Source organism: Etheostoma cragini, chromosome 11, assembly GCF_013103735.1.
Source record: "Etheostoma cragini isolate CJK2018 chromosome 11, CSU_Ecrag_1.0, whole genome shotgun sequence".
NCBI classification, from domain to species: domain Eukaryota; kingdom Metazoa; phylum Chordata; class Actinopteri; order Perciformes; family Percidae; genus Etheostoma; species Etheostoma cragini.
In genome coordinates this window covers 7,699,872-7,713,477 of record NC_048417.1, presented here as the reverse complement: position 1 = coordinate 7,713,477, position 13,606 = coordinate 7,699,872, and the positions used below count along the sequence as shown (strand labels likewise).

The 13,606-nt window shown below is 37.6% G+C and overlaps 1 protein-coding gene across 1 annotated transcript; it reads right to left on the bottom strand.

Moving 5' to 3' along the window:
- Nucleotides 1–310: 310 nt before the first annotated feature.
- On the bottom strand, nucleotides 311–13,281 carry hacd2 (3-hydroxyacyl-CoA dehydratase 2). Its single transcript, XM_034885362.1, has 7 exons — nucleotides 13,019–13,281; nucleotides 9,879–9,996; nucleotides 8,835–8,853; nucleotides 6,585–6,673; nucleotides 5,884–6,005; nucleotides 3,549–3,727; nucleotides 311–3,225 (listed from the first exon to the last, which is right to left on the bottom strand). The coding sequence occupies exons 1-7, from the start codon at nucleotides 13,141–13,143 to the stop codon at nucleotides 3,143–3,145; spliced, it is 735 nt and encodes a 244-aa protein (XP_034741253.1). The 5' UTR covers nucleotides 13,144–13,281; the 3' UTR covers nucleotides 311–3,142.
- Nucleotides 13,282–13,606: the final 325 nt, after the last annotated feature.

Sequence of the window (13,606 nt, the reverse complement as noted above, 5' to 3'; positions counted from 1 at the left end):
GATGAAAGGCACAATCCTTCTGAGAAGTGTTAACCCTGACCTGCTACATGCATCAAATTAATTGATACCATTGGCTCATGTGTCTTAAGATACTTTGAAGTAGATAGATGGTGAAGCCTTCCAGGGCTGCTGAATTTTCCAACAGACAATGTTCCCACTTACGTGTTGCATGAGTGAATGAATCTTAGGCATAAAACCCATTCAGTTTCTTACCAATGAATTGAATTCTGAATCAGAAGCGCACTATAACTCTCACGGACCACCAATCCTCCATCAACGCATGTAAGTTACGTAATAATTGTGAATTTGCTTCCAATAATATAGGTTTATTGTAAATATATACTCCTTATTCATACCTGTACAAAGTCTGCTGGTCCCATGCAAAACATTTGTATCAAAACTTTATTAAGTAGAACCGGTTCTGGTGTAACATATGCCATGCTTTTAAATTTTCTTATCTTTTTCAAAGTTTGGTTGTAACACACATAATCATTCAAGGCATCCAGATTTCCTCTTTCATGCAGGTTTACAATGAGCTGCATGTCTGCTCCTGCTAGACATTTGCAACAAGTATCCCAAATCATGCTCAACCATTCACAGGGAGAAATATTTGACATTTTGGCCACTAGCTGCTCGCTTTGCTACATAATTCAGTGTAAGACAGGTATATGGTCATAAAAGCAAGCAAAACCTCAGCAACATAACATGTTTTTGTGGAAATCAGTAATGTTGTCATTGCTTAAAGCAAATTTTAAAGAACACATGAAAGTAGTGGCTGCGATTGGAAACATTAAAGGGTCGGTTCGCCTAATATACAAATAAATCATACTCACTTCTGGTAGAACAGTATTTAGACATGCAAAGGTTTTGGAAGCCATTTCTGAGATTTCTGCCTCCACCCCTGTGAATGTGAAAGTAATTTTGTATTTGGCACTCAAAACATGATATGAAATTCAATTTAAAATATTTTGACAGCAACATTTTTCTAGAAACCAGCATTGCAGTCCCTCTGGACGATCCACACATCTCACTGTGGAAAAAGTTTCATTGGCACTACCATCTTCCAAAGAAATAAAACCATAAAAAAAAAAACTACCTACAGCTTGTCAGGTGGACTATCCAGAGCAATAGCTCCCAAACTGTGGGGCAGGACCCCTTGGGAGAGGCACATGAGACTAAGGAAAAAATTACAGAAGACTAGCCTTTTTTACAACTTCTCAAACACAAGTGTAACTAATAACATTAACTGATGCATTGCGTAACATTTTTTCAGCTTCTAAAGGGGAGTCTAGAAACGACTGATCCAGGATAACAGGTGAAAATTTAATTTTGAAATGTTGTGAGCACCACAACTAAATTCCATTCCCCTACTATGCACTAGGATGAAGGCAGAAATATCATAGATGAGATGGCTAAGTGTAAAGAGGGCAACAAAAGAACACTTTTCAGCCTGGTATTAAGTTATTGTCCGACAGAACAGCTGCAACTGAACTAAATACAACAAAATACATAGGCAGCATTCAGGATTACAATTTCCAAATGTAACACTGTCCAAAACAATGAGAGAACATTATGTATTTGCATCAAATCTGACTATTAAAAACAAACAACGGACAAAACAATGGAATTAGTCTGATTCATGGTTCTCTCTCTCTCTCTGTAACGCACATTATTATGATCACCTCGTTGTAAAGGCATGACTACAATCTCACCAATTGAATTCAGTACAAAGTCTGTTCACTTTCTTCTAAAGCATTAATGCCCCATTGACAGGGACATGTCACTTAGGAATAGTATTTTAGCTGACAAAGCTCTCCATAATTTAATAACCACCAGTTTATGTACCAAAGTATAGCGCCATCACTCTGTATTTCAAAATAAAAGTCTATACAACCATCTAGCATATATTTAGGCTACAATGCGGTTTTGTTTGTTACACATCAAAGCTAATTTCATCAGAAAACACTGCTGCTACTCTATGCTTTGCTGTTCATTTTTATTAAGTGTCCCATAACTTAAGTAAATATGTCTTAATTGTTCTTTTGTAATACGTTTTTAACATTTGTTAGACAGTGACCTCTTAAGACACTGAAGAGATGAAAACTGAAGACTGAGAGCTTAAGGAAGCAGGAATAAAAGTGTGTTCTAATTTAAAGTATCACTTTATTGGAGCTATAAAATGCTAAAATTAGTTACTTTCAATAGATAAAAAAGGAAATGCAATCACATAGGGAGAAGAGGTATGTTTGCTCACTTGAAAGGATGAGTGATGGGGAAAAAAACTGGCTACTTGTATACTGTATGTATAAGCCACCTAAACATCAAACATCAAAAGACAACTCACAGTCATCACTGGGAAACTTGAGCTTCATAAGTCAACATGATCGATGTAAAATCACTAAGAATGCAACTAAGAGAGAAGTCAAAACTACATGCAAGCAAACACCAAGCAAAACACAAGAAAAACAGATAAAAAAACCATGCAAGCACAGAATGAAAAAGGTTTATTGAACTAACTTAGGAATCTAATTAAACTTTTGAGTGAAATGTATGAAAGACAAAACTAAATTACAAATCAGGACCACCAACAAACACACTGTGGATGCAAAACCTACAACCTAGTTTTAGTACTAGTCTTCAGTATTCTTTCTACATTAGAGTAAAGCACAACTGATTCTTTAAAAGAGACCAAAAGATGAGCCATGGGGAGATGAAAAATCTATTGGGAATTTTTATAGTGACATTTATTAAGGAGTTATCCATTCTGTTAGAGCTTATCCATTCTTTCAGTCCAATGCTTTGCTGTGACAGAGTTCTGCTCAGTGCTCAGACAACAGCTCAACTGTATCCGAATCAAGATACAGTTTACTTACAGCTGCAGGCTCCCTCACTTAACAAAAGCAACTGCAGTTTGTTCATAAAAAAAAAAAAAAAGAACAAAAAAAATAAAACAGCAGTTCGGTTGTGATTTGTGAGCATCTATACAACCCGGACAACAGCTGGAAAAAATATATAAAGTCGCTTGATAATTGGATCTTCTGCCAGGTCAGCTCTGGCAGTTTAAAAACTGGCTCACATTACTTTAAGCAGACCTAGGTTTTATTTATTTTCCTTCATCAGATCCGTATGAATGCTGCCAGGCTCACTCCACTTTGCTGTAGTCTTCTACGTGGCCCAGCACCTTCTTCCTCTGTCGTATCATGTGGAAGTAAAGCTGGGGGAAGACTGGAGGAGGAGGCAGAGGAAGATCAAAATGTTACTAATGGACTGAGTGAGTTTTACATCACACTAAAACAACAGCAGCATCAACAAGGGAGACAGGTTCCTTCTTTTTTACACTCAATAGCCACTTTATAAGGTACACCTGTACAATCTAATGCCTTCTTCTTGTGATTATGATATACCAATTATGAGTAAGGAAGTTATAATTCAAGAAAGTCTCTCCAATTTCAATTTTTTGGGTATATGCAATGAACTTTTGTTGAAGCACAACATCAATGCCTGTTTATTGTCACTTCAAAAGAGGGAAAATCTGCTTGGCTACTTACGGGGAATGTAGGAGATCATGATGAGGATGAGGAAAGAGTAGTAGTCGAAAGAGAAGTTGTACTTGTTGGGGAGAGTGACAGAGTACAGGCCTGTCTTCTGCACGTACGGCAGCGCTGCATAGATGGTCAGCAGTTCCCCGGTCACTCCCATGGGATACAGCACAAAGAAAAACGTGTACCTGCAGCAGGGGGTTAATGAAAGAGAAGGCAGGAGAGAGAAATAATAAATCATACACGTTTTATTATTTATGCAACATGAGGGGCAGGCAGTAAAGCCGATATAAACAGCAAAACACTAAGGGAGATATGCGTTAAATGGATTTGGCTTTTTACTGTTACTTCCTGCCTGTTAAACAGTCCAGCTTTAAACTTTTAGGCAATGTTCTTGATAGGCCAAAAAAAACCTTTTAGTGTTTTTCACAAAAACAAACCAATTTTCCCACTCAGAAAACATGCTTGAGGAACACAGTGCTACAGACCAAATGATGAAGAAAGTGGTCAAAAGACCAGATTTTTTATTTTTTTAATGTTATTGTTTTTTTAACGTACATGAAGCAGAGGAGAACACATACCAAAAACATTTGTATCTCTTGTGAGCAATGTTTGAGAATGTGCACAGGCTCTGACACAAGTAATTCAATTAAATCACCTAAACCAAATTGCTGAGCTTCAAAGATGAGTCATCCATGGAAGCACATGTAAACACCTTAACTATGCATTTCAGTAAATACATGGTGCCCGTTCCAACTGCTGACAGAGAAACTTTAAAAGTAATAGTTAAAAGGCGGCATTCTCAAAATGAATTCCCAAAATTGTACCGCAGCTGTTGTGAGAAAGTGGATCAAACCGCTGAGACAAATCATATGTTATGATGTACATTCCACCAAAACTCTAAATATACTGTAATAATAATAATAATAATAATAATAATAATATCAGGCCATATCATGTGGTGCTTAACAAGAACATGTTCAAGAGCAAATCAAAATGAAATACCAGTGCCTCGACATGCTTCTACATTTTGAGTCATAGAAGCTGTTAAGCAGGAAGAAGGGAAAGCTCGCAATTATGAGAGATGCACTGAACTCTTTCTTCTGCTGAGTTGTTAAAAATTGAGGAGAGAAAATAAAACGTTGGGAGTTCACTAGCACACCGAACCCAGCGTCTTTTCTGATCCTTCCTTCACCGAATTTTCCACAGATGCACAACCAATTTTTCTGCCTCTCAGGGTGCAATTCAAACTGAAAGTCGAATACCAATATAGCAATGGTCTCATTTGTTACCTAGCAACAAAGACTGCGGGGAGAGACGCACTTAACAACTGTTGCCTTGGTTGAAGTTGCAGATGAATCCCATTAGGTAGAAATAAAGGTGTGGAGTTTTATGGTGGAAAGGGGTGGATTTTCATAGATGAGATTTTTTAAATGGATAAATAAAAGTGTTGGGAGCAATGCCTTAAAAAAAAAAGTGTTATTGCAATATTATTACTTTCACCTGCAACAGTGTCAAATTCATAAACCTCTTAAACCTTGTCAATGTTATAGTGTCTATAAAAAGAGTCAGATATCTGTTTTGGGTTTTAAATTAGGTAATATGAACAGTAGCATAACAAATTACCTTTTGCAAAAAAGTAATTATTCCAGTAATTTATTACTTTTAAGAAAGAAAATAAGAAATGTATAATTACTGTTTGTTCTGTAACAAGTCAGTGAAACTACATCATATTTCACTGATTAAAGGCAAAATTCCTTAATATTTCTAATAAAAATAATCAAAACAATTAAAAAAATAAACAATTGCTGGGTCAAACTTTCTAAATATGAGGTTTTGCTGCTCTTCTTTTTCATATATCATGGTAAATTTAACATCTCAGGGGTTTCGGACTATTTGTCAGACCAAACAAGTACTTTGAAGACGTTACATCGGGCTCAAGAAAGTTTAGTTTATGACATGCCACTACTTTTTGGCATGTCATAAACTACACTTAATCAGTCCATCAACAATGAAAATAATCATTAGTGTCAGGCCTAATACGGTATAAATATGATAAAATCATGACTTTACATAAGAAAATATCTGATCAAGAAGTTATCAAAACTTAGAATCTGACCAAACGTTCCAACTTACAAATTGTCAATACTCAGTCCAACGGACATACAGTACAGAAAGTCACGTATTTAATAAGTATCCAACGAGTTTTGAGGCCTTGCCCCAGATCTTACTGAATTACCTAATTTTGCAACGATTGTTCATCCATGTTTTTAGCGGGTAGAATAAAATATAAATCTCCTGTAAGACTCCTGCTCCGACAACACACTGAGGTTGATTTTCCTACCTTGCCCATTTGATGAGGTATGGCAGGTGATTGAGTAGGCTGAAGGTGTAGAAGGAGTAGCGGATGATCTCTGTGACAGTCCAGGCTGTGACAAACAACAGCACACTGTCCTCACTCTGCACCTGCAGAATTACACACAAACGATGACGGGAGGAGAAGAGGAACAGACGGGCTTGCACCATGCTGCAGTAGTTAATCTGCTGTAGGCTAATCTAGACTTGACACCACAGAACCATGCAGTTTGTTTCAGATGCTCAGAGATAAAAACACACTGCAGGCAGATGGTCACCATCTTCAGATATTAGGTTAAAACCAATGCAAATATGATGTTAAAACATCTTATCACACACTCACAATCTAAATACAGTTTTCCCGGGCATTGAATAAAAACAAGGCATGTTGAGAGAAATGCAGATTGCAGCTTCATACAATAGACACACACAAAAAAACATGATACAATTGTTATTCACTACAACAAAGGTCAGACGATTTATTCCTGCAACCCTACAGCAAAACCATCCGACGTTACTCACACATTTACTCCTCCCAGATCTAATAACAAGGAAAACATCAACGCGTCACTTTTGGATAGGATACCTTTTACATTGCTGTGTCATTCACACAGAGTCTATTACACAGACTGTTTTATACAAGACTGATTTATGTGTAGGAGTTCAAAAACAGACTGAAACTCGTCGTACCTCCCTGACGCTGTGTGTGACGGCCCAGGTGAGGAAGACCCGGGACATTACCTGGAATCCAGTCAAGACCACAGAGGACGGTACGATTCCTAAGAAAAAGGGACAAAGGCCAAATACTTACATGTAAGAATACAAGGAAGGAGGCACTGGTAGTCACTCACATTGAACACATTTGAATATACTGTATAGGTGCGACTCTAATCTTGGTTAATTAAACAAAAAGCTTACTTGACGGGAAGACCTGGGAAGTGGTAATGGGCTTTTTTTGTATTTTTGGACATTTTAGTTTAAAAAAATCAATTAATAGTCAATAATTACAAGGTTACAGCCTTAGTTTTGATAGCAGGACTAAGTGTTGATCGTTTCTGCACACTGGATAAGCATAGGGTCTGTAAACAAGCTTAAGCTTCTTTTCATGCACTGCAAAACTACTGCAATTCACTTTTCTTTGGTATTAGCTCAACCTACATCTAGCGACTCCAACAGGTCCAGAACGCGGCCGCCCGACTCATCACCCACACCAATTCCGGGCATCACATCAATCCAGTCTTAAAACAACTCCACTGGCTTCCCATCTCCCAACGGATCACCTACAAATTCTCAGTCCTCACCTACAAAGCCCTCCATCATCTGGCACCCTCATACCTCACTGACTTCCTCTTCCGCTACCACCCCTTACATCCACCACAGCCGTTCTCCTCTCCATCCACAAGTCCAACCTCCACAGTTTTGGGGACAGAGCCTTCTCCAGGGCAGCTCCCAGGCTCTGGAACTACCTCCCCAGAGACATCTGTGACTCTGAATTCCTCACAATCTTCCAGTCCCACCTCAAGACCCATCTCTCCACCTCTGCCTATCTGTAGCCCCATGCCTCCCTTCCTTTTCATCTGTGCCTGAATCTTGTTTTGTTCTGTGTTGTGTTGTTTGTTTTCTTTTGTTTAGCCTCGTTTTGTTTTCTACCTTGCCCTGGAAAGCGACTTTGGGTCCCTGAAAAGTGCCATACATATTCAATTCATTGTTATTATTATTTATTATCTAGACAGTGGTGGCTGGAGAAAGAATTAAAACAGAAATTGTCCAACATACTGAAAATATTTTGTTTATAACTGAATACACCGGACAACATATTGATAGCAAATGATTAATTATTGTGTGAGCACTAAGATACACACAAAAAATACAGTATTTATGTTGATGCAGTGTCTTTAACTGACCAGTACAGACGAACATAGAGCTGTGTTTGTGTGTGTGTGAGTGTGTGTGTGTGTGTGTGTGTGTGTGTGTGTGTGTGTGTGTGTGTGTGTGTTTAGTGGACAGCAGCCGTAGGGAGCCTAGATAAACCTTCAATAATCCTTTATAATGAAGGGAATGGACTGTGGACCGCGGCAAGGCAGCCAGGCGAGAGCCGCTCTCTCTTCACGCATTGACACCACCAGAGCCAGCCGTTCTCTGCTCGCTCTTTGGCAAACACTTCAAATAGGAAAAGCTTGTGTTTGCCGTCTGAGATAAAAATGTAATCTAACGAGTGGCAATTACAATGTGACCAGTGAAAGACATAATTTCAGATATAAACCACTGATATCTGACTTGTCACAATGACCTGGGATATCTGCAAACCCATTTGGACCGGTCAAAAGAACTTTTAAGATACCTGTAAGGACAATACTGATATTGTCAGTCAACTCTTTAAATATACAAAATGATAAGTGGAGAACTTAAATCTGCAAACCAGGGAATTGGATAGCAGTGGCATCCAAAAAAATAAGAAAGAGCAACAAATTGGTAAGAGCTTTATTGAGGACTTTGTTTTTGTAAAAGGACTTATGACCATCATTAATTTAAATTTCAGATGGGTGACAAAATAAAAATAAAAAAAAGAGCTCCATGTTTTAAATTGTCCTCTTTACGTATGTCTACTTTCAGTTATTAACCAGTTATAACTGCACTTCAGACATTTTCATTTAAAACTTGTGAAAATATTTTGAATTTGAATTGAATGTAAAATGAAGATATGTGGAATTCACATCTCAAGAAAATCTAAACCTTGGTAGATATCTTTAGATTAGTGGTTTCATACAACCACATTTCTGGAGTACTAAAATGCAATTTTAGATTTCTCTAATGAACATTTTGACAAGTGAAATTTCAGTGCGAGATACAGAACCACAATTATAATGGTAATGTAGTTTGTGATGCTCTGTCTGAAGGGACCGAGATGGAGGTAAGGGTTTAGGCTGAAGGGAGACTCACCTACAGCACAGTGCAGTATCTGTGAAAGGAAAAGAGAACATTACTCAACATGCTCATGATACCACTTATTTTAACCTGTACAAAAACATATGTAGGGCCTGCTTAGGGTTCCTTCTTTAATTTATTTGTAATTCTGTAAAATCATGCAGCTCAATAATACAAAACTTGATTTAGAATTTCTACATAATGTGTTTTGTGCGTGTCAATAAACGATTGACACTGTTGAGAACTAAACACCACAGTGCCAGAGAAGTGTTCAGTCATGAATGGAAGATCCAGATTTTAAAGAAAACTTAGTCTCCTATCACCGAGTTAGTGTGCCTGGACAGAATCACTGAAACACCTCATGCTGCTTTACGAGTGCACTACACGAGTGTCAGTGTGTACAAGCACTCTTTAACACAAGAGGGAAATAGACAATTCTCCCCTTTTGAAAACAGTAGTGGACGTTTATCTGTCATTTTCAGCCACAATATTTTCATTCAGTTTGATATCTTACCAAAAAGTCTTAAATAATATAAAAGTACTTCTTCGGTTCTGTGTATGTTTAACACAGCGTGTGGTCTGGTATGTTAGTTTCCCTGCTGGTATGTTAGAAAGGACATACCAAACACTTTACAGATAGCAGGCATGTGAAACTCATCCAGACCTGAATGAAAGACTGAGCCAGCTTTTATTCACTTGATGATTTTTGTAGCAGTATAAACAGGCCGGGAATAACAGTCAACCAATTCCTGGAAGATTCATTTATCCATTAGGCGACCAAAATACTCACAGGGATTTTCCATACATCATTCACTCCAGATACTTGTAGATGTATCTGTTATCATCAACAGTACTGCAACATCATTTAACAAAATACTCACTGTATATGTTAAAAAAACTAAAGGGTTAGCTGAATGCTAAAAACATTATTAATGGATGAATCAAACCCTAATAGCTGCATATACATTGGATGTTGTGATATATACATACTGTATTTAATCAAATATATTGTGATATTTGTTTTGGTCAATATTGCCCAGCCCTTTGTGCTCATCTGACCTCCAGAAGAGCTCCAGTCTGAAAGAACTTCAGAGGCTTCTCTATGGAGTAGTAGAGCCCGTGGTAGCTTCCTCTGGCCAGGTAAGCTCTGACCAGACCCACAGCTATCACCAGCCACCTGTAGAGCCGAGGAGAACAGAGAAATCACAGAACGGACATCGCAAACATGTAAAACTAGTAGGGATTGACCGATACTGCTTTTTCAAGGCTGATATCGATACTGAATACCAATACTGATATAAGCGGTTAATGAAACCGATGACAGATATTTGGAGCCGATATGCTAATACAGTGAAAATGAAAAATTAGGATTTTGGAATGTTACAAACTCCAACACACCGGATAAGCGGATGAAGATGGATGGATTGATGGATGGACAAACTCCAACACAAAACTTTGTTTGAATGCTTTAAGGAATTAGTTAATACATTTGAAAGTTTCAATTTTTAATACATGATGCTCTAATTATTGCTCTACTTAATGATGATTCTCTAATTCGCATAATTTCAATATATGGACAAACTTTTTTCACATAACATGTGTGGCAAGGCTCCCTATAATTTGGTTCTTTATTAGATGTGATAAAAAATACATATTGGGGGCAGTATATTTTACAGTTGAAGAAGAAAATGTATTACCAAAGATGATGGTAAAAGTAATTACAAACAAAACAATATACTGTTTAAACTTGTATTAAGAAAAATGAAATGTTTGATAACCTAATATTGGTCAATAATATCAACCATTCACAGTCACATATACATACATAAATATATATATATATATATATATATATTTATGTATATGTATGTATATGTGACTGTACACATATACATACATATATATATATATATATATATATATATATATATATATTTATATTTATATATTTATATATGACATAACTTCTATGACCATTAATCTGCTAACTGGATTGGAAGTCATAATAAAAAATATTGTTCTATTGTTGTGTAAATATTAAAAACTAGGTGTAAAGGTTATTGCCTGATAAGGGTTTCAGCACATACAATCAAATCAAGTCACAAACATAATCATGCAATGTAATGCATTACACCATTAAGAATTAGCTTTGCCCTCATCAACATGGAGGTCAAAGGTCAACTTCCGACCATGTGGAGGTACAAGCTGTCAGAGTGGAAATACACTAGATATTAAGCTGTCAGAGTGGAGGAAGCTTGAGCAGGGCCAAAGTTTCAGTTCACACTTTGGTTCCACAGATTGAATTTGTATCCATTAGGCAGTGAAGAATATCAATATCTGGGCCATTTGGGCAGAAACTATGGCTGAATGCAGACTCTGCATTTGAACAGCGAAGGCGTGTGTCTGTACGGCACCCTAACATGTAATACAAAGCAGGCCCTGTGTGGCCTATCAATACTGAGGCATTCACAATGTGGCTAAACTGGTTGGAACAGTGAGCAAACAACACACCATTCAATTGTGCAACAGTCTAAAAACCAGTGCAATAAAAGACACGCAGAGAGAGTTCAAAGAAATGTCTTTAAATATCTGTGCCAGGGAACTGAGGTTTTAAATTAATATCTAGTGTATTTCAAATCTGGTTTAATACAAATACAACTGGAATCATTCAAAACACAAAATATAATGCAAAATATCCATCAGAAACGTTATACTACCTAGATTCTATTGAGACAACAAAAATCTCCACAGTTAAGGACACCAAAATCATTGATATTAACATGAGTTCAAGGGACAATTTGATTAGGTTAGTAAAAGAAAACTACTCTACTGGCATACTACTGGCATGGGCAAGTACGTTTTCTACAGCTCTATATAAAATGGTCCTGGTGGACGGTCAAAAACACTTTATGAAAACTGCAACCTATTCAAAACCTTGCACCAGGCTTCTATTCTATATCTACTTAAAAAACATCAACTTACAATCTTTTATATAGATGTTCTCCGAGCATGTATTTGCATATACAAGATACAATTCTGATAGGAAAATGTGCCAGATAATGTCAAAATTTCCAACAAATTCACAGGTTCCTTCTGTCCTTTAAAGTCCTCGTCCCAAGAGCAATGTTTAGTGATACAGGTGGATTTCAACTAGGGCTGTCATTAATTCTATATATTGATTAACATGTTTTCAATTAACAGGTGCATTCTTTCTATGAAATGTTCAAAATTATTCACAAGTTCTGAAAGCCCAAGATAGCAGCATTTTGTCTTACCAAATCTCAAAGATTTAAGATTTAAATTAATATACTATAATGATAATAAATCAGCGAAAAGCAGCATTCTACCTCATTCGAGGAGTCAGTTCCTCACTGAACCCGACATTTTTACTTAATTGTTGCCAATTGAGTGTATTCATTTATCAACTAAGTTTTAGTTCTAACTTTTTATTTATTTAAATTACATTGTAATTAAAGTCCTACAGTGCATTTTTAATAAAAAGGGGTTTTCAGTTTGGTTTTTTTACACATTAATTAACCAATATTAATATCCTATTTTAGGCAAAGGTAACAAATGAGCCCTTAGCTGGCTCTTTTTCATTGTTATTTCTTTTGTATGCAATTTTTTTTTTAATTATTTTGTGATGAATAAAAGCCAAATTCAGTCGTTGCCCTGCAAAAATAATATGACACTTTTTGTTGTAAAACAAAAACAAACATTCAAAAAGACTGACCGCAGACAATAATCCATCTGACCTTATATTTCTGTATTATATGTGGCGAGTCAGTCACAACCCACTGGTCACTACCATGGACCGTTGGTCTACTATGGTCACAACAGGAGGTCTTAACTGACGTGCACGCGGGGTGGATGTCTGTTGCTCGTCTAACGTTAATCTGTTAGCCGTTGGACGTTGAGGAAGCAAGCAAACTCGAAGTTATTACAGTAAACAAGCATGCTAGCAGTGTTTCAAGTAGTAAACACCTGACATTTGCTGTAGGTTAATAATCCCAAAATAGCACTGTAATATAACAACAGAAACATCTTGCTCCAATTTGTCCGGCTCAACGCACGCCACGCACGCACGCACGCACGCTCGCTCACACTCACACTCACACTCACACTCACACTCACACACTCTCTCACACACACACACACACACTTCAGCAGCAGCATTAGCACGAGGAAACGCTACATACCCCGCTGTCATAACAACGTTGTAAATGACCAAGTAGGCCGTGGCCAGGGCACCGGGTCCCTTCTTTTTCTTCGCGGCCACATCGCTATGGGCCGCCTTGCTGGTCCCCGGAGCAGCTGCCGACATGACTGCAACGCGCAACGGTCTTTGGTCCTGGAAAACGGTGGCTGTCAGATTCACCTCGAACAGGGGCCAGACCCGGAAGTGTCGTCCTGAAGCGAGAGGATAAACTCCTCTGTATTTCCGCCTTCGGTTTGAGACAACTTAAATCTTATTTATTTATTTAAAGTTTATGTTTAGATTATTTATTTTTGCGTTAATCACATCTAGGTGTTGTCTTCTTCGGATGTCTGCAGACTTTTGACCACAAACAAGCTACAGCTGACGTTGGAATCTTTGTCGATTCCTCTGATAGCGTGAGACGTGCTTTGATAGGTGCGCCCCCTATTGCGCGCCCAAGACTATACAGAGGCTTCCTAACATTTGGCCAGGGTTAAAACACCTGCCACTAGGCTCCAGACTTTCAGGGGCACCATAGTACAATAAGCCGAAATAAAAGGGCCCCCTGCATTTTTTTAAAAACTTTAAA

Bases quoted from the DNA above. Each gene is read 5' to 3' on its own strand.
- hacd2 (XM_034885362.1), bottom strand. From the start codon at position 13,143: ATGTCGGCAGCTGCTCCGGGGACCAGCAAGGCGGCCCATAGCGATGTG. The intron at 6,006-6,584 runs GTACGACGAGTT...GTAATTCTGCAG, and splicing joins TCACACACAGCGTCAGGGAG to GTGCAGAGTGAGGACAGTGT. The intron at 3,226-3,548 runs GTAAGTAGCCAA...CTCCTCCTCCAG, and splicing joins CATGATCTCCTACATTCCCC to TCTTCCCCCAGCTTTACTTC.